The sequence below is a fragment of the Delphinapterus leucas genome, chromosome 7, assembly GCF_059928025.1.
Source record: "Delphinapterus leucas isolate spDelLeu-1000000601 "Yukka" chromosome 7, BTC_Dleu_Yukka2, whole genome shotgun sequence".
Classification (NCBI taxonomy): Eukaryota; Metazoa; Chordata; class Mammalia; order Artiodactyla; family Monodontidae; genus Delphinapterus; species Delphinapterus leucas.
Window position 1 is genome coordinate 30,313,744 of NC_143135.1, and position 21,769 is coordinate 30,335,512.

The window sequence follows — 21,769 nt, forward strand, 5'->3', positions numbered from 1 at the left end:
TAGCTCACATTCTATTTCTATTGGACAGTGCTGGTATGGTTAGTATGTAGTTATAAGCCTGTATGAGATCATCTAGGCATTGAGAGTAGACAAAGAACAGAAAAAGTCTAAGGATGGAATTCTGGGGACCCTACAAAATTAAGAGTCCAGGGAGATAAAGACGAACCATTAAAGATGACTGAAAGGTGTCCAATGAGGTCAGAGAAGACTCAGACAAAATTAAAAATAAATAAATAAATTTATTTTAAAAAAGAGAGAAAGTGAGGGAAACAGAAATGGAAACTGCAAGTATGGGCAATTCTTTGAAGGAGTTTTGCTACAGAGGGGATAAGAGAAATGGGCAGGTGGCTGGAGGGAAACATGGGATCAAGGGATACTATTTTCATATGAGAAATACAGCATGTTTATATACTGATGGAAATAAATTGATAATGAAGAAGAGAGAGCCTCTCCAAAATTTCTAGAGAAAAATTACCAGAGTAATCTCCTTGAGTAGATGTGGGGTCCTGGGACTTGGTGTACAAAGGGAGGGGCGTGCCTTAACTCGGAACATGGACAGTTGCTCAGGGCAACCAAATGGAAGATGGAACATAGACATAGATGCAAGTAGGTTTGTAGAAGTGCTGGAAGCAGCATATGGAAGGTCGTTTCTGATTGCTTCCATTTTCTCAGTGAAAAAGAAATTACGGTTGTTAGCTTAGAATAATGAAGAAAGAGAAAGTGTTGAAAGTTTGAAGAGAGGTTTGAAATCTTGTTTATGAAGTAAGAGTGAATAGACTAGAAAAATGAATTAGAATTGCTGGGCCCACTTGAGTTTAGTGGTTCGTGAGTTTAAAGTGAGACCATGGGTAAGACTGGGTGTTTTCCTCCATCCAAGTTCAGCAACCAGAAAACAAGTGCAGAGTAGGAAGAGAGTTGTAAATGACCAGGATTGGAATTTTGCCAAAGAAGGACAAAGAATAAAGAGAGGTGCCAGGGACTTAGGTGTGTAATGTGAGTGATTATTAGGATAGAACATAAAATCTACCTATAGATAGACTGGATGAGGAGGTAAGTTAGGACATGTGGGAAATGGGGACAGTGAAAAGATGGTAGGACATATGAATTATCTGGTCAAAGTATTTTCAAGTCAGGGTGGAAGGGACAGAGAACTGGAAGGATATGAGGTGGGGGTCCTAGAGTGGAATGCTTGAGATTAAGATTAAGATATGGGAGGTAGCAGTTACTGATAAGGACAAGGTCAAGGGTATGGGATGAGTGGCCCATTCTGCGGGGGATGAGTGGTTGAGGTTAAGAGAGAAGGAGATCATTAGAGGAGAAGAGGTCATGGAAGTCAAGAGACCAGAGTATTGAAATGATCATCTACATGGAGATTGAAATTGCTAAGAACTATCACAGGCATATTATTGGAATGAGTGAGGGTATGTTCCAAGCTTAAATCTTCAAGGAATGTGGTGAGTGTCCCCAAGTCAGCAGATGACAGCAATAATGAGGGGTAGCTGGTAATGATGCCACAAGCTTCCACCAAAGTTCTTTAAAAGAGAAGAGAACTTGATCTAGTAGAAGCAATGAAAACCAAAGAGACATCTCCCCCACCTCTAGGTCCAGAATTCTATTCCAAATTCACATTCCAAATATAGGTTTTTGATGCCAGAAGCATTATGCTCTAATCCAAAAGGAGGGAGTGTGACTAGAGGCTTCATACTTTAACTCAAAGGAAATACTTATTAGTTGTTGAGACCAGAGACCTTGCATACCACCAGTGCAGGAAAGATGGTTTGGAAAAGGCATCTTTAAACCATACCTGGGCACTGTCCCATATGTGCAGCTCTTCCTATATAGAACCTTCTTCACATCAACAACAACAAAAATACATAAAAATCAGCACACAGATAAATGTTTACTAATGATTAGAAAAATAAAATTTTACCTGCTACTCTGAATGAGGGATGTTCAGCTCAAGCTCATTGAGAACCAGCAAGATGACTCAGTGGCTAAGACCGTAGAAATGCTCTTAATGATTTTTACAATTGTTTCTTTAAAAATGGGATCATAATAAGCAGGTCAATGTTAAATTAATAACATGGAAGCATTCTAAAAAGCATATTGAAACATGATTTTAGCCCATTCACTCAGGCTTAACACCATATTCTGGGGTTTTTTTTCTTCCTAATAGAATATCACCCATGGGAAGGAAATATTTAAGTTGGGAGATGAGGTTTAAAACAGAAAATTAATGAGAAGGAAAAGTACAGCTTTAACAACAGCCATGCAAAGGCAAGGTAGGCCCAGCTCTACGATCTTTCTGCCACTCAGTCGCCTCACCCACGCTTCATGCATCAAATGATCTCTGAGCATGGGTAACATGCCAGGTACTTTGCTACCTGCTGGAGAGTCAGAGAAGAATGAAATACCATTCTTACCCGCCTAGTGAACCTAAGCGTTCACTATCTGATTGGAGAAAACAAACAATTTAGTAAACACAATACAATATTGGTAACTTGTATAGAGTGCAATATAGAGAATGGACCATTAGAAGTAAGCTTGAAGGGTGAGCAGAAACTTATTAGACGGAGAAGAAAAGCAAGCCAGGCAGAAAGAAGGGCAAGTCAGCATGGACTATTTGGGGAGCATGAGCTGTTCTGAACAGCAGGACTATAGAACCCAAAAGGAAGGAATGGGAGACGAAATTGCTTATTACAGAAACATCCAAACCCTTTGCCCCATTTCTAGCCACCATTGCCCCATTCTCACCATCCTGCTCTTCCAACCCCCATTCAATCCAAATATAGTCACCTTCCATGGGAAATCCAAATACAACAAGCATGTTGTGATTTTTGTAAGTATTACTCAGCTTTAGAGGCCACGAGGAAGGATGTCACAGAGTAAAATTCAGCAGTGCACCTCTCCCTTATCCTTTTGCCCCTCGTCATCTCACGAGTCATCCCATATCACCTCACACCATCTCACCCTGGTCTAATTACGCAGAATCTCTCCTTTCTTCTTGAAGTTTTGGCACTTTCTAAGAATCAGAGCTTAACAACAGACAATGCTCAAACAAAGGTAACTCTCTCAAAGGAATTTTCTTACTATCTGCTATGAGAGTCTAAGCTTCTCCCTCTGATTATACTTCTAAAATAACAGTTCTAATTGTAGTTCTTCGCTTTTAAAATCCTCTGATGGCTCACTCTAGCCCAAAGAATAAACCCAAGCATTCAGGAGCCTCCACAATCCACCTCAGCCTAAATTTTCTTTTCTTTTTTTTTTTTTTTTGGCCGCATGGCTTGTGGGGTCTAACTTCCCCGACCAGGGATCAAACCTGTGCCCCGGGCTTCCCTAGTGGCGCAGTGGTTGAGAGTCCGCCTGCCGATGCAGGCGACGCGGGTTCGTGCCCAGGTCCGGGAGGACCCCACATGTCGCAGAGCGGCTGGGCCCGTGAGCCGTGGCTGCTGAGCCTGCGCGTCCAGAGCCTGTGCTCCGCAACGGGAGAGGCCACAACAGTGAGAGGCCCGCGTATCACAAAACAAACAAACAAACAAAACCTGTGCCCCCTGCAGTGGAAGCGTGAAGTCCTAACCACTGGACCACCAGGGAAGTCCCCATCTCAGCCTAAATGTTAGCCCTCATTTTCTTCCACATACTCCCCAATCCCAGGTAGGCACCTACACCCTGCGGAAGCCCTCCTCATTTCCTAAACAGGGCATACATTTTTTTTCCTGCATGGCTTTGCTCATAAAGCCCTCTCTCTGGCATTCCCATTCCCCACTTACCCACTTGTCAACATTCTCATCATTCCTGAACAAATGTTTCCTTCTTGCTAAAGCTGAGTTTCTCAATCTCACACCATTCACATTTTGTGCTGGATAATTCTTTATTGAGGGGGCTGTCCTGCACATTGTAAGATGCTAAAGCAGCATCCTGGCCTCTACCCACTAGACGCCAGTAGCAATCCTCACCCCCATCCCACCATCTGCAGTCGTGACAATTAAAAATATCTCCAGACACTGTCAAACATTCTCTGGGCTCCAAAATCGCCCCTGACTGAGAACCCCTGCTCTTTAAAATTTTCTCTAGTTACCCCCCATGAGAAAGCACTTCACCCCACTCTTTACTACACAACACTACTCCATTAAAACCCCTGCAACAAAAGCAGTAAAAACAGAAATAATAACATTTAGCACATCCCTCTTTTGTTTCTGGGGTTGCTTAGATGTCTATCCCCTTATCCCCTTCCACTGGATTTGTGAGTTCTTTGAGAGTAAGATATCTTCCGGGTATCTCTAGGACCCAGCATAGTGATTTACTATAGTGGGTAATCGGGACATATTTGCAGAATTGATGTGATAAGGCTATAGTCTCTGTTTTCTGACTAGCCATTTCATGACCACATCAGTTGAAAGATTAAGAAGCTAATTATTCTAATGCTGTTTTGCAAAGTTCTGTCCATGCCTGGTAAGTTATAAGAAGCATGAAGAACAATGGATTCTGGAGAGTTTGGGGTTTTTTTTTAATCTTCATATTTTGGAATGGTTTGTGTTTGAATAAATGTTAATTTTTCAGACTCAATTTACCTTAACATAGTAATGTGTTTCATTTCAATGAATATTTTAGTTTGAGTCCATTTGCAGACTGAATGCTTTTTCAAAGTTTAAATGTAAATATACAGTAGTGGGCCAAACTGTAAAACATAGCACTTTGGTAAGTGCTGGTAGAAAGCATTCTGGATTGGTTCATTTGTATAGATTTCATTGTCCAAATTGCTTGAAAGTTCCTTGAGGGGAGGAACACATCTGGCATTTCTCCTCTTTCCCATAGCACTTGCTAAGTAAATTCTTTTGAATTAATTGATTGAAACTTTCTAATGGGAGAAAATAAATCTATTGACCTAGAATGCTCCAGGAACAAAGTTTAGAGTTAAGTTTTAGAAGCTGTGGTATGGTATGGCAAATATTCTAGAGGCTTATCCCAGCATTCTTTTTCCTCTTTTTCCCAAGGGACAGAGTTGAGATTTTGTAACTGGGCCCTTTGTCATTCAAAATAAAATACTTGCCCCAAATTACCTATCTCTGAATTTCTTTTACTTACTTTAAATGCATGGATATTTTGAAGTTTTGTGTTTATACGCATCTGCACCTAATATTAACTAATACATAAATAGTTAATTGTAATTCAACAATATTTTTGAATAAGTGCTATGCACTAGGTCAGTAGGTCTCAGCAAAGAGAGCACATTACAAAGACCATCATAGTTTTCCAAAAATACAAATGTTCCTGTCATACTTGAGACTTTCTGAATCAAAATTTATATGATGGGCCTCTGGCATGAAAAAAATATGTATATATATATATATGTATATATATATATATATATGTATACACACATGTACATACTCGTACATACTGTTATATGTATCAACAAATTAGATAAATTAGATGGCATGAATATATATATTAGTTATATATAATATATAGTGAGTTTCTATGTATTTGTATAGTGTTTCATAGTATTCCCTTATACTCCTTGTTATTTCTGTAAGGTTGGTAGTAATGTCCCCTCTTTTATTCCTGATTTTAGTAATTTGAATCTTCTGTCATTTTTTCCTGATCAGTCTAGCTAAAGGTCTGTCAACTTCATTTATCTTTGCAAGGAACCAAATTTTGATTTCATTGATTTTTTTCATGTATGTATATATTAGAAATATATATATATATGTATCCTACTTATGTATATATATATATACTACTTATATATACTACTATATATATTCTACTCCTTGTCTAATCTTTACTTTTTCTTTCCTTCTACTTATTTTGGCTTTAGTTTGCTCTTGTTTCTTGAGCTTCTTAAGATAAAAGTTTAGGTTATTGATTTCAAGTCTTTCCTCTTTTTTAACATAGGCTTTTATAGCTATAAATTTCCCTCTATGTACTGCTTTAGCTGCACAATAAATGTATTTTTTTTTTAAGCCCTGAAGAGAATTCTGATGTGCATACTTGGTGAGAATATGCTGTATTTCTTTGCCACCATAGATTTTTGTTTGTTTGTTTTCCATTTCCCAGCATGGTTGCTGACCTTTTGAATCCACAAAGCTTTTCTTATAAAGCAAAGTGCCTTGGGTTTGGTTTGGTTGAATTTGCTTGCAGCTGAAAGATTTTTTTCACAGCCTTATCTAAAAAGCAAGGGCATGTTTGTTTTACTTGGTCTTTTCTGGGAAGTGAAGACTTAGGTTATATGGGCCCTTTTTAAAAAGCCCTTTCAGTTGGAATTTTACTTCTCTGCTTGTATTTCAACTAAGTGTGTTTTTGGCAGCCCTGACACAATGTTTATGTCATTTAAGCAGAGGTCAGCTAATAGTGAAAGCTTCCTGTGCTACCATAAACCCTCTCCCCTGGCCTCTGTACTTTATTTGCCTTGCTTTGCCGATGATTTGGCAGCATTATCACCCACTCCACGTGACAAGTGACATCATTGCTATAATGAGAATTCCAAGCAGCACCACTGGATCAAAGCCCATCTGTGTGCTTGCTCCCACACTTGACAAAACAAATTCCAAATTCATTCAGCATGCCAGTGCCATTTAGTCACTGTGACATATCCCAAATTTTGGACTCTGTGCAAAAACCAATCTGTGCCCACAGAATTAATCACGGAACACATTTTATGACGTTTGACAACAACTTAAAAGGTTCTCATCTTTGGCAGGTGGCTCTGCCAATCTGCAAGTATGTGCACGACAAATTCTGAACAATATATTGTATGGCTGAAAATACATCGTGCAGGATGAACACCCTGGAGAGAACCAGAGTGAGTCCAAACAATTCTGAAGTCTGTCTCAGTGACACATAAGCCAGACTGCTGTCTTGTGAAGGAGGGATGATGGCCTTAGGTACACATAGAAAGCCAAAGAAAAGGCAACAGCTCGTGTGCCAGTAAATGCTGAGAACATTGGCACAATTGCCTGTGTTGGCAGGACCAAGAGTTTGAGATGGCTAATTTAAGCGACAAGATCCTGGCAAACAGATTTATTTAGGGGAAGGGTGCGTCAGGAAGATGCCAGAAAAATACATCAATCTGTGCCTTTACATGTAGTGTAGAGTGATGATGAAACAATTGACATTAAAAAAGTAAACCCTTACACTTTAACATAACCTGCAACTCATTTTAACAAGTAGGGTTTACCTTACATTTCTGGTATTCTGAGATGGGGTTTTGTGTTCTGAGCTGTGATCTGTGACCAAGAAAAATTCCCCTCAAAAGGTGTTGTTGTAGAGATTTCCCCATATTGTGGTGTTTAGTTGATTAGACCAAGTGTTTTCACATATTGTTTAATTTATTTAAAATGCAGGCTACTTCACATTTGACAAGATCATTCACTTCAAATAAAGCCATTTATCAAAAATTTTACTTTTCTGAGGAGTATATTATAGAAACTCGGTTGGAAAAAGAAAGAAAACTGAGACTTTAATTGTACTAATAGAAGCCTGAATAGGTCCTTTTGCGTAAGAGTAATGTTTTACTCTGTAATAAGATATAACGCTTTTAAATATCTATTCTATATATTAGTGCCTATTTGTATATGGTTCAACAGGCAATGAAATAGTAAAACATTCCACCTGGAGTGTCTGACACCCTCACATTACTTTCCACTTTCCTAGCTTCCCTAGACAGCCTTCTACCCCCAATTTTCCCCACCCACTCCAGTTTTCTCTTAATTGATGCTGTCTTAGTACATTCTATTTGCAATGTCTTGAGTGAAGAAAGTTTTCATACCTGCATCCTACTTAGGACTTTCATTTCTTATACAAAGATGACATTTGCATAATTTAGCTTTCACTGGGATTTGTCTAGACTCAGGCTTCCTATTCTGAGCGTTCCTCTCCATCTCTGAAGCAGGAAGTAATGCGAGGGAGCAACAGGTGAAGAGGAGTTCTTCCACAGGAAGAGCAATTCTCAATTAAGAAGCTGAGTGATTTAGTAACCTGGCAGAGGCATACAAGCAAAAGCAGGTCTGCCTCCTTTGTGCTCACAATTGCCTCCTTTGAGATGCGGGACAGCGATCAGTCTTCTCTTCCCGTAAAGTGAAGGAGTTGGAACTCTCTAGATCTCTCCTAACTCTAATTCTCAAAGATACATGAATTAGGAAGGGACATTTTAGGAGACCTCTCCTTACAAATTAACTGATTCTTTCATTTACTTTGTACGTTGAATATAAATGGGTTCTTAATTAATTGAATCATATTTTCCCTGCTCAGAAGTAGCTCCTAATACTTTTTCTTCCTTACCTATACTTCAAATAATTAATGATTTGTCATGTTCTGAGTCCCAATCCTTAGAATATGACTTTTCATTCTTTTTATTCCCTCTGCAAACTTTGAGGATCTTCTAATTATCCCTGGAATTGTGAAATTTCATGATTATTATGTGTATTAAAAAATTACCAAGGATAGGGAAAGAATCATTCAAAAGGAACAAAGCAAACAATCCACAATCCCAGTTCATAAGAATAGTTCCTATTCCTGCCAATCAGAGTAGAACCACATAGTTCATGGGGCATGAGGTAAAGAACTTAGAAGGGTATTTCCTCCGTGGTGGGACACAATTAGCCCTTCACAAAAGACTGAACTGGTTCCACTTAACAGAGCTTAAAATCAAGCCTCAAAAAACAAAATTATTTTCAAGTGTTCTGTCTGCATTTCAAACAAATCTCAAAAAATATTTATAGGAATACAAAAATATCCAGCACCCAAAAAAGTAAATTTCACAATGCTTAGCCTTATTTAGTTAGTTAGTTAGTTACCAATCATGCAAGAAGCAGGAAACTATGAGCCACAATGAAGAGAAAAATCAATCAATAGAAGCAGTGCCAGAACTAGCACAGATGATAGACTTAGTAGACAAAGACATTAAAATTGTCATTATAATCTTATTCTATATGTCCAGGAAGCTAGAGGAAAGATTGAGCATGTTAAGTGAGAACACGGAAAATGTAGAAACACCCCCCCACACACCCCTAAATCAAACTGCTAGAGATAAAAATGACAATATCTGAGATGAAAAATGAACTAGATGGGATTAAGAGAATATTAGGGGTTGCAAAAAGGAAACAGAGAAAAGCTTGAAAAACCAAAACGAACAGAGCATCAGTGAGCTATAGACGATGTCAGGCAGAGGAATATATGTGTAAGTGGAGTTATCAAAGGAGAGGAGCTGGAGGATGGAGGAAAAGAAAATACTTGAAGAAACAGCTGCAACGTCTGCGTTTGTCTTTCTCCACGTGGTATTATTCTCAGTGCCTAGCAAGGTGCCTGGAAGACATTAAGCGTTTAATAAACATTTCTTGAATATCTGTGGCAACAAATGACAACAATGAATAAGAGATAAGTACATGAATGCTTTTGCAGGATATAAGGGTTATTAGGGGCCAAAGAAGGGGAAGAGGATGGAGAAAGGGAAGCTTAGTAGAAGTGGCATGTCTTCTGCAGCCCTGGAAGATGGTTTCAGTTTGAGGATGTATACAGCTTGGAGAACCAGAGGAAATGCGGAAGGGCATTCCACATAAAAACGACATAAATGAAGACTTGGAAGCAAGAAGAAACATGGTGTTGAATATTCTGCCTCTATTGGAGTGGTTATTGCATTGGAGGGATAATGAGAAATGAGGTTAGATAGATGAGTTAGGCTCAGAGTATGCAAGGCTTTAGAAAGAGGAAACAAGAGGAGAAGCCATTGAAAGTTTTTGTACAGAAACCTTTAATGATGGGATCAGGGTTCAAGGGGGAAAAGAGAGTATAATCGTGGCATTCGGATGGATTAGAAGAAAATATTATAGTTGAATGGAAAGGGTGGATCTGGGGCAACCAGGAGGTTAAAACAATCCTGTCATGAAGTGTTGAAAAGTTGTTTGTCAGCATAGACTAGCACTCAAATAAATGTTAGTGGAATCTGAATACTGGGCAAATTAATATTTCACTTAAACTAAGGTCTAAAACTTTTCTTGGTTCATGAATTTCAAAAGTGGCCCTAAGAATCTATAATGTATTAAGAATATTATTTGCTTCCCAATATTTCATTTACATAAGATTTTGGATCAGCTTTTTTAAATTGTTGCTTTGGGGTGGACCAAAGTGCCTTATTTTCTCGCTCACCCAGGTATGTTTCATGCTTTTTGCATTTTCCATCCTTATTCACAAACAGATTTCTAGGGAAGATTCATGCCTTGGATTGTTAAATTAATTAAAGCAATGCAGCCACAAATGGAGACTTTATATTTCATTTACACACCTGTCATCGAGTCTCATTGTTTAAGAATGTAAAGAACTCGGAGACAGGACTCTTTGTCGGACAGAGGGGGAAACTGAGGCCGAAAGAGGATAAGTGAGCAGTCCAGGCTCACAGAGCCACGAATGGTCAAGGTGGAACAAGAATCCAGACTCTCCCACGTGGAGCCAAGAGTTCCCAAGAGAGTGGGATAAGGCTTGAATCCCCACGCAGGGCAAGAGTCAGGAAAGGGACTCTTTTCAATCGCAGTCGGCCGGGGGATTTGAGAACTTTACGACCGCTGCAGCTGCAGCACAAGGCCGAACTCGGAAGCCCGGCACACAGATACCCTCTACTCTAGAGACGGTCACGACGCTCGGAAACACCGCTCCCGTTCTCGCGATACTGGCCGGCCCCTGTTCCGGGCTCCCGGCTCCCGCTAGGCCCCTCCCCTCCACCTCAGCCCCTGTGTCGTCATTTCCTGTGGGTCTACAAGCAAAGGGAGAAGATGGCGGCGCTGGGGGAGCCTGTGCGACTGGAGAGGGGTGAGTGGGGCCGAGGCAGGGACCGACGTGGGCGGAGGGGGTTGGGGAGTGCTTTATCCCCGGGGGGCGCGGGGCAGCCAAGCTCCGAGACCCGGAACCAGGTTGTCCCTCGCGCTGGCGCCGGTGGCCGCCGACGTTGCTGAGCCCGGCCCCGGGGAGGCCGCTTGCTGTTCCTGACTGATCCTCAGACCCGTTCTGTGTTCACACGAACCGTTCGGGAGCACAGCATAGTTCACCACCACCACAGCACAGTTCACCATCGCCTGTCTGCATTCGCGGACACAACGCTGCACACGCTCTCCCTGGGTGGGCACGGCAGACGCAGCGTTCAGAGATGTGTCAAGCTGAGCAAACAACACACGCCCAGTTCGGAAAGGCTACACACACTGCCCGGTGTTGGTGCGTGCATAACCCAGTGTCCCCGTCTTCACCCACACAGCCCAGACACACAGCGCGTTCCCACAGAACGTTCCCGCGTCCCCTTATTTGTGCCCAAAAGGCATCATTACTTCCACCACAACCTCACTTGTATTCGTATTGGGGGTATTTCCTGGCTGTGGTGCCCCTCCCGGGTACGGAGAAGGTGCTTTAAAAACAATCCTACTGAGGTGGTCTTGGGAAGAAGGTTACATAACTAGGCGGAATCGTGATAGGTTGTAAAATACTTGAAAGTGCAGCCTTATTCCTTCTTTACAAATCCTACGATTGCTAACTGGCTGGTGGCTTGCTTTTTAGAGTAGGCTGTCAAGGAAAATAAAACCCGTTCTGCTGAGTAATTAGAAACGGAAAAGCCAGTGGAGGTACAAAGCTATGAGCCTTAAAGGGTCCTGTTGCAGATTTTCAGCATTCCACTCTTCCCCAAATGCTTTATTTCAAATAATTTCAAGCATACTTTTGACACACCAGTATTAGAAGTCATCGGTAAGAGTCAAAAAGTACAAACTAAACATTTGGAGTACTAGTAGTAAACAAAGTATAGGATGGAGATTGAAAATATCTTGCAAATATTAGCATTTGCATTTACACTCTGAATATTAGCTTCTGCTCTAAGAAAGGAATACATTTTTAGAATTGTATGTGGAGTCTTTCCTCATGCCTTCACACAAACCAGTGCACGCTTAACATTGTTTATCCCTTATGGTGTTCACTATTTGTAAGTCTCTTTACAAGTGATGTTGTTTTTCTCCAGCCCACCAGACCATTAATTAAAGTATCATTTTTGACAGAGGAGTAGCTACTCTGGGAAGACGTGCTAAGTTAGGCCTAAGACTGTGACATCTTCTCCCTGAACACAATGACACTGTGCTTTGTAGATGGGAACAAATTTGTTTGGTGTTAACAGGAGTAGGTGTTTTTCTTTGAAAGCCAGGCGTAGGATTCTAACATGTTGGCGGTCTTTTGTATTTTTAAGTGCAGTACAGAATATGAAACTTCACCTCTGGCGTTTAGTTTTGGTAGTCATGGCTTTGTTTTCTCCTATTTAAGAGTTCATTTTAGTTCCACAGTAGTTGCACAGCTCAGAACCTTAGTAGGATGAACTGCCAGTGGATGCCATTTAGCAGAATAAGAAAGTCAGATTACATCAACTCTGATTCTTAATACTTAGCATTCTGTTTAACAGACTTTATTAAGAAACTCTTCCAGCAACCCTACAGTATAAAAATAGTGCATATGATCAAGATCCTGAATGCCTTCAAAGTCATCAAAACAAGATTCAGTGGAACCCCTTTGAGCACATATTGGGTACAGTGTAGGTTCAGTAAAGAGTATTTTACTTTTTCAGTTTTTTGTTAATTGGAAATTTTTATAGAGCTTACATACTGTAATTTTGTAAGTCAGAATATTTGATGAACCAGCACTCCTCATTCACCAGCCATTCTGGTGGTGGGAGATCAGAATGGGGAAAGTCTTTTTCCATTGCATTGGATTAACAGCAGTTTAAGCTTTTATTACCTGCAATTGAAGAATCTACTTCTTTCTTCACTACAGTTTATTCCTAGGTTTCCAGATGCAAACACGTACGAATTCTATAAAGAAAAAAGTTCCAGTCCTTCAGTATAATATAAAATTCAGAACTTCTTCCATTTAAGACAAAAGGAGGCAAGGAATTTAGAATAATAGGTACTCTAGCCCCCTGTGGTACGAAAAAAGTTAAAAACAAAAATCCAAGGAAGATAGTCAGTGTTGGAACATGACTGAATCTTGTAAAATTTCTTAATTCATAAAATACTTACCTTCACACTTCCCAATGAGAACTGCCTAACATGCTTAATGTATTTGTATAGATGTGTAGAATCCCTTGTTTCTTATGATTAATTGGTCCTGACGTAACATAACATTTATGCTCGCTATATGCCAGACCCTTACCGTGTATTTTTTGTTTTAGTCTTCAGGTAATTCTTATAAAGGAGATACTGCTATTTCCATTTTACAGTGGAAAACAGACACAGGGAGGTTAAGTAACTTGCCCAAGATCACACAGCTGTTACTGAGACCAGATTCACAGTGTTTTAATTAAGACAAGCTCAGTCAAATACATGTTTAGAAAATACAAAACAATTTAGAATAATAGGTACTCTAGCCCCCTGTGGTACAAAAAAGTTAAAAACAAAACTCCAACGAGAGTTAGACAGTGTTGGAACTGACTGAATCTTATAAAATTTCTTAATTCATAAAATACTTACCCTCACACTTCCCAATGAGAATTGCCTAACATGCTTAATGTATCTGTATAGATGTGTAGAATCCCATACACTGTGTGTCCCAAATACACTGTGTTAATGATCCTAAGTTGAAAACAGACCAGTTAATTTTACTCACTTCTATCATTGTTTTAAATGTGTTCCTGTGAGTAACTGCACCTATTATTGAAGAGTTTTCCTATCTACATACATATTACGTTTCCTTTTGGGAAATAAACAGTGATTTCACTAGCACACTGTTTTATACTGTTCAGTGCTTTGGTTACTAATGATGGTAGGTAAATTTTTATTGACTAAATAGCTTCTGATAATAATGTCAGCTTTTCTGAAGCAGTACAGTGTTCATGTGTCTATGACATTTGAGCTCCAGTCCTTCCCTGTGACATTTAGTACTTTATATTTGATTTTCCTGTGTCTCTCAAAGATGCTGTTTTCCCAGATTTTATGCTGGTGCAACATCAGTATTCCTAATCCACAGTAAAATTTAACATTCTTCTCAGACTTTACATTCCCATCCTCCATACATGAACACACACACAAACACACCACACACAAGTTCATACTCATGCTTTTTTTCTCTGTGTTACACGTATTTCTTGTTAGTCGTTAAGGAATGAATCCTAAATGCTGCGCTGTTACACAGGCATTTAGAGAGTATTCTGGGATTTCCCTGGCAGTCCAGTGGTTAAGACTCCATGCTTCCACTGCAGGGGGCACGGGTTCGGTTCCTGGATGGGGAACTGAGAGCCTGCATGTTGCGTGGCATGGCCAAAAAAGAAATAAATATTAGAGAATATTTTGAGAAAATTATCTATCAGTATGTGTTTGTTTAACTATAGATATTTGTAGAGCAATTGAATTGTTGGAAAAACTGCAAAGGAGTGGAGAGGTACCACCACAGAAACTGCAGGCTTTACAAAGAGTCCTTCAAAGTGAATTCTGCAATGCTGTAAGAGAGGTGAGTAAATGGTATTAAAATTTACTAAAAATTTGAGTTAATTAGGGTAAGGTAATATTCTGAAATTTGGGTTCAGAGTTTCTTAAAAAAGTGAACTTTAGAACCTGCCTCTCTTGTTTTTGGAATTTCTAATAGAAAAACATTTTACAAAGATGCATAACTTTGTCTAAAATTTTAACACATTCAGTAACTTCACAAAGAGCTCAAACATGGTATATTCTGAGATTTAAAATCTCAATAATAACTTCGGGTTTTGCAGGTATATGAACATGTTTACGAGACTGTGGACATCAGTAGCAGTCCTGAAGTGAGAGCTAATGCGACTGCAAAGGTACATTTTTTCATTTATTAAAAGGGAGAGGATTCTTCATAAAGGTTTAAAATGTGCAATTATTAGATTCACGATAGGCTTATTTTGAAAACTAACAGTATCTTTCAAGGTACACTAAACTTCTCGATTCCTGAGAAATAGGACTTTTTTAATTGGTTTTACAAAAGATATTTTATGCAGTTTAGATGATGCATTAAAAATATACGTGCACACAAATAATACATATATACATAGTTGCTATATGTAATGTATATATCATTATTTAAATATCAAAATTCTGAGGTATGAATTATTAGCCTCACTTTATTGGTGGGGAAGCATCAGATTAGGTTACTTACCTCAAACCACACCAATAGTTAATGGTAGATCTGGGGTACTCCCCCCAAGTTGCCCTTCACTTTCTCCTTAACCTTAACTCTGCAAATAGGAGGTTACCACTTCAGAGCTGCAGGTGGTAGGTTTTATGTGCTTTTCTCTGCCAGTATTTTCCTCAGATAATTCAAGCATTGACCTCAGTGTCCATCATATGTGGTTAGAATAAGTTAATATCGGCAGTAGGTGACTTAAACTAGAACTAGTCATTAATAGGTAATTTTTCATTGATAGTTACTGGTTCACAAAAGGCAGTATTGGATTCTCTGTTGAGTACAAACACTTAAACATGTGGACATTATTTGACAGAGTAGGAAAAAAACGATTAAAACTTGGGTTTAATTGCTGACTTTCACAGCTTCCTGAATTTCTGAGCCTCAGTTCCATTATCTGTAAAATGAGGCCTCTTTCAGAGCTTAGAATGTGGTGGTATTCAACAAATCTTGATTTTCTTTCTCTCTTCCTTCCCATGTTTGCTCACGTACCCTGATCCAACACACAAAAAAATAGTACCAGATTACTTAATTATTATCTTTAAAAGCAAAATGAAACCCAGAATCTCAACTCTGTTAGAATTAGTCTAGATTAGTCTAAATTTGAAAGTTTTAAAGATGTGGCTCTGTTTCACAATTCACATTGACTCTGTGTACCCCTCTTTTTTTCAATATTGAGTTATTTCTAGATGAGTTAGTATACAGTGCAAATAGTACAGCCGCCAGAATGACTGCATTACAAGGACAGCTGCCTCTGTACAGGTTGCGTAGGTGGGCTGCGCCCTGCCCAGAAGCCCCTGGAGGGGCCAGGCTTCCCAGCCCCCAGAGCTCAGGGCTGCTGGCATGTGAGGGGAGGGGTTCTCCTCTTTAGTGTGCACATTGTTCATCTTCCTAGCAAGCCTGCTTGCCAAGCACTGCACAGAAGTTCTGGGCACTGAAAGGCCTAGGAGTGGCTTGAACGACCTTAACGCTTCCTGCATAATCCCAGGGTAGGCTTTTCACTCATCCTCCTTAAAACACCATCTGCTTAGCTTACCTTCACTGCCAGTGCATTTGTGGGCATTCAAACATCAAAAATATTTACTTCAAAAGTGGTTTTTAAAAAGGGACAAAAGAATGAAGTGAACAGGGGCTTCACTGGTGGCGCAGTGGTTGAGAGTCCGCCTGCCGATGCAGGGGACACGGGTTCGTGCCCGGATCCGGGAAGATCCCACATGCCGCGGAGCAGCTGGGCCCGTGAGCCATGGCCGCTGAGCCTGCGCGTCCGGAGCCTGTGCTCCACAACGGGAGAGGCCACAGCTGTGAGAGGCCCGCATACCGCAAAAAAAAAAAAAAAAAAGAATGAAGTGAACAAATGTCCTATTTTTTTAAGTACGTAAAATTTTCTTTCAGGCTACTGTTGCTGCATTTGCTGCCAGTGAAGGACATTCTCATCCTCGAGTTGTTGAGCTCCCCAAAACAGAAGAAGGCCTTGGATTCAATATTATGGGAGGCAAAGAACAAAACTCTCCAATCTATATATCCCGAATAATTCCAGGTGGAATTGCTGATAGACACGGGGGTCTCAAGCGAGGAGATCAACTCCTTTCTGTTAATGGAGTGGTAGGGATGCATTTTATTTCTACTTGTAGCAATGTGTTGTGACCATTTGGGGGTGTACTTGAGTTATAGAAACAGAAGATGGAGGGAAAAACCAAAGAAGCTTTGTAGTTTAGAAATCCCTTGGGGGGATCTTAGGCACTACTATTTAGTAGTGATACTTTTTGAAGCACTTTGTGTGTGTTTTGCTTCTTTCCAATGTAAATTAGCAATGCTTAGTGTGATTTTTATGAAGTAACTAAGCTCCTTAGTAGTTAAGGCAATACATTAAATTAAAAGTCTACCCTCAGTTTAGTCTTATAGAATGGCAATTGCCTGATTTACTTCTGACCTAGTGAAATAATAGGGCATGTAGATTGATATGCTAATTATTTGGAACCTAAAGAGCCAGTTCCTAAACTACAAACAGAATATGATTTAGCAGAGGATTTTACACTGATTAAAATGATAAAGCAGGATTATTTCATAGGTTTATAGTTTGAAATATAACATTAAAAATTTTTTACTTGTGTATATTTTAAACATTTTTCATTTTGAGTTACTTACAAAACCTAGATATTAATTGTGTTTGTGTCTGTGTGGTTTTTCTTTTCCTAGAGCGTTGAAGGAGAACATCATGAAAAAGCTGTAGAACTGCTGAAAGCAGCTCAAGGAAAGGTTAAATTAGTAGTACGGTACACACCCAAGGTCTTGGAAGAAATGGAGTCACGCTTTGAAAAAATGAGATCAGCAAAACGCAGGCAACAGACCTAAAACTTTACACTCCATTTTGCTTTTAGATAGAGAAGTTTTACTTGTGACCTACTGATGGCTGCAATGCCAATGATTGTAAAAAAAAACAAAACACTTCCCGTGAAATCCTCCTTGCCATTTTATAAATGCCTATTTTAACATCATTTATGGTTCCAGAGATGCATACACTTTTTTCTGACAAGAAAAAGTAAAAAGGTGATGAGGGCAATTCTGTCCTGCTGTTTTTACAGGCCTTTTTCAACAAATCCAGATTTTGTCATAAAGTTGTTATAGATTTTTAAAAATGCTTTTTTAATATTAAAATGTACTTTTACATTCTTAACCTTTTTTTAGGGAAAAAAGTTTTCTTTATTTGGCTGCTTATTTAAAAATAACAGTTCTCCATTCTTTTCTTTGCTTTTTTTTTCACCTGGAACATTTCTTTATGGTTTTCCAAGAAATTAAACATAACAGTCTCAGCTACAGCAGTTTATTACACTATCAATGTTAACATTGATGCGTTTTGTATTTGGAACACACACATAATATATATTATCAATGGTAAATTATAACTCAGCACAGTGGAAGTTTTTTACTTTTATTTAAACATAATATATAATGAATATTCATTTATACTGATTTATAAAAGTTTTTAAACACTGATACAATCATTGCTAAAATATGTATTCTTTCATAATATTTGAGTAGTGAGGCAAGAGAATGTAATTTGTTAGCAATACTGATAACATCTTTCTATTTATAGTCAACAATATATCATAAATTACAAATGCAAAAAGAGGTTTAGGTTTCATCTTTTGCAGATTTTTTTAATGCTATTCATTTTTATTTAAATATATTTCTTATATTTTCATTGTTCCATTTCTAGAGATGAGCCAGTTAATTTGTGGTGGGAAATAGCAAAGAAGAAAAAGTAATACCTTTAACCTCACTAGGCTCAAGAGTTACACACTCTTAAGTAGCTCAATTTAAAGACTTGATATTAAATAGGAAAAAGATAGAAGGGTATATTTAAGATATATAGAAATCATGAGGTGATACATTCATAAGAATCTGCAGACGCTTTGTCAAAATGAGTAAGAACTCATTCACTAGTTGGATTTAGAGATGTGATCTTTATGATTCAGCTATGATGATGGGAATTCTGAGATACTTTGATTTGTCCACTGGATGTCACTGTTTTACTGAAAGGCAGCTATTAGTGGATGACGGTGACTGAGGTCTTTTTAAAGGCAGAAATTAAAGAGGTAAGGTTCATTTTGAGACACAACTTACAGGAACATTTGTCAGGCTTTTAAAAATTCTAAGTGACAGGTGCTAGAAAGAAAATAATGGATTGAAATACATAAGGAATTTAGAATAATTATCAACCCTGTGTAAAGAGTGGGCATTTTGTGACATTCCTTCAGGAAGAATAGAAATGTGTATCTTTTTCTGCATGTTTGTGAGCACTGTGAGTCTTAAAAGATTATTCCAGTTTCCAATGATTTTCAGAATAAAAGTCAGCATTGTTATTTATCTTTTAGGTATTGAACACTGGATTGCATGGTTGAATGTGTCTTTAGTCCACTACAAAATGTGCTTGTTATTGATAGGATCATGTTATTAAATTGTATATTTCCAAATTAATTGATGTTTTTAAAATGTTGAGACCAAAGTAGTGTAGAAGAGTTACGGACTTAATTTAATTGTAAAATAATTAGAGGTATTTGTTGTAGAGCTTTATATATTAAAGAGCGGTATCGGTGCATATAAAAACAGTAATATTATTGTTATGCTTGTATTCTTGCATTACATGGTAACTAAACCCTGAAGAAATCTTAGTATTACTACAGCTGCAGTAGCTTTTAAGGGTGTGTCAACATTTCATTATAAATTATAGCTTCCTGGTTCAGTATCTCAGCTGTTTCAGAACTTTCAGCCAAGTTAAACCTTTCTTGGTGTTGAAACTTAGTAAGTTGAGTAAGCTATTTTTTGTTTCTTCTAGAGTAATCCACAATCTGTTCTTTGTGTGGGTTGGCACTTATTTGTAATTCTTAAAATATGGATAGCTTAAAAGAGCCAAATACAGTAGTTTTGCTTGCTCCCGTTGAGCATGAGTAGCAGTAGTTTATTTTCTTTAATGCAGTTTTCATAGTGTATCCCAGAATTTTAAATCCTGACCATAGAAAAATGCAGTCATTCAGTGGCAAAGATGTACGATAGTGGTCTAGTATAGTGAGGAAATGAAGGCAGTTTTCATCTTGTAAATGTATGATTCATGCACATAACTAGGTACATAGTAAGTATATAGTAGGTGTTTGATTTGTAAATTATAAATATAAATTATCTTCCCTTCCCAATTTCCATTTATTTTCTTGGTATTTCAAAATGAGTTGACTCAGTGATTCTCAGCCTTAGCTGCACATTAGAATACCCTGCAGGCCTTTAAAAAATAATGACACTTGAGTCCCATCTGATACCAACTCAATCAGAATCGCTGAGGTGGGGCCAGATGCTTAGTTTTTCAGAGCTTTCCAGCTGGTTCTGAAGGACACCGAGGGTTGAGAACCACTTGTTTTCCCCTTTATAAAATGCTCTAAGTACACTTTTGGAAGTATCAGAATGATTCAGTTTACAGCTACTACTAAATAGCTGCAAATGTAATGATTGGTACAGTTTCTTAGTAATTTCTTTAGGAAATAAAGGTACTTGGCATTCCGTATTTGGGAAGTCACTACAGCCTCCCTTTTCCTTTCTTTTTTTTAAATAAAATCTATCAGTTTAAATGTAAACTTTTAATGTCTGTCATCTTTCTGCCCCCTTTCCCTTTAAAACTTTCAAAAATAAATGTTTATTATTTGAGAAGCATATTTAAAAGTTACAGATGAGAAATATTTTCATTGATAATTATGTGCTATCTTCATATGGCCACTTTATCCATTAGTATAACACTAGGTTATAGTGGCCTAGTTCTTTGGGGTTTGATAATTCAGATGTGTTTTTTAAAAAACAAAACAAAACATTGTCTTCCTTTTCTAAATTTTTGAAAGTTACTTTGCTCAAGTACTTTGGCTCAATACTTTGTTTACAATACAAATGGATATTATAGCATTTAATAGAAGAAATGGCTATGGATTATCTGAAAAGAATGTCAGCATGACTTGATGTAGACTTAAAAGAATATATGTTGTGAGTATTTTATTATGTGGAATGATTGTTGAAATATTAAGGACTCTAGTAATTGTATTTCCTGAATAAATGTATGTTTATGAATTTTCTAACATATAGTTTTGTTGTTCCTCTACTGACAATCTGGTTTACAGTTTTTATTGTCCAAAATGTTACTAACAGTGTTTCTTCAAAGGTTGTTGTAGTTCTATAATGATGAAATAGTGGAAAAGCCCAAATTGCTTCCACATTAACTTTCAAGAACTTCCAAACTAATTTGTATCTGGACATAGATTTTAAAAACGTTAGTAAACAGTATGCTTCTACTTTTAAGTTTGAAGTAAAGGAATATAATAGCCAGAATGGATTTAACGCTTTTTCAGTGGATGGCTTCATTTATCAATTTAATTCTGATTCCAAGGCTTATTTAAAATAAATTTGTATTAGTTATATTCTTGTTCTTTGGATTTGAAAAATTTTGATGCAACTACACAATGTGCTTCTGGAAGAAATGTATAAAATAACTTTTAAATGAGGTAAAAGCATACTCTGGTGGTTACTGGAATGAAACTTCAAATTCCCGTATTTTGCTTTGCCTTTCGTAAAACGTAAACTACAGAAAAGATTCTCTTGTATTATTTTAAGAGAGGCTGTCTGGCATGTGATTGAGAGCACAGAATCTGGAGCCTGACTGTCCTGATTTGAATCCTAGATTCACTATGACTGTGTAATCTTACACAAGTTACCTCTCTGTGCCTTAGTTCCTTCATCTGTCGTGTGTAGTAAGGATGCCTATACGTGTCATATGATCTGTAAATCCCTTAGAAAGGTGCCTGCATAGTAAGTGCTGTTTGTTTGTGTTTGCTGTTATTTTCGAGTATAATAGCTTCAGGACCTTATTAGCTAAAGGAAGACATTGTGGCCAAATAATTAAAATTAGCAAGTTCTTATTTTTGATGCCTAGAAAACAGATAACCAACCTTTAAATTATGCTTGAAAATAAATAAGATTCATAGGAATTTTCAGATTTCACTCTGATCAAAGAAACTCCTGGAATTCTAAAAGTAGTGGAGTTTGAGGGATGTAGGGTTGAGGTCGCATTCAGAATGAA

General features: G+C 38.1%; 1 protein-coding gene across 1 annotated transcript; it reads left to right on the forward strand.

The window, feature by feature from the left end:
- The first annotated feature begins 10,736 nt into the window (after nt 1-10,736).
- LIN7C (lin-7 cell polarity scaffold C) lies at nt 10,737-20,771 on the forward strand. Its single transcript, XM_022583734.2, has 5 exons — nt 10,737-10,803; nt 14,345-14,463; nt 14,723-14,794; nt 16,552-16,761; nt 17,356-20,771. Exons 1-5 carry the CDS (start codon nt 10,767-10,769, stop codon nt 17,509-17,511), a joined length of 594 nt encoding a protein of 197 aa, XP_022439442.1. The 5' UTR covers nt 10,737-10,766; the 3' UTR covers nt 17,512-20,771.
- The last annotated feature ends 998 nt before the right edge of the window (nt 20,772-21,769 follow it).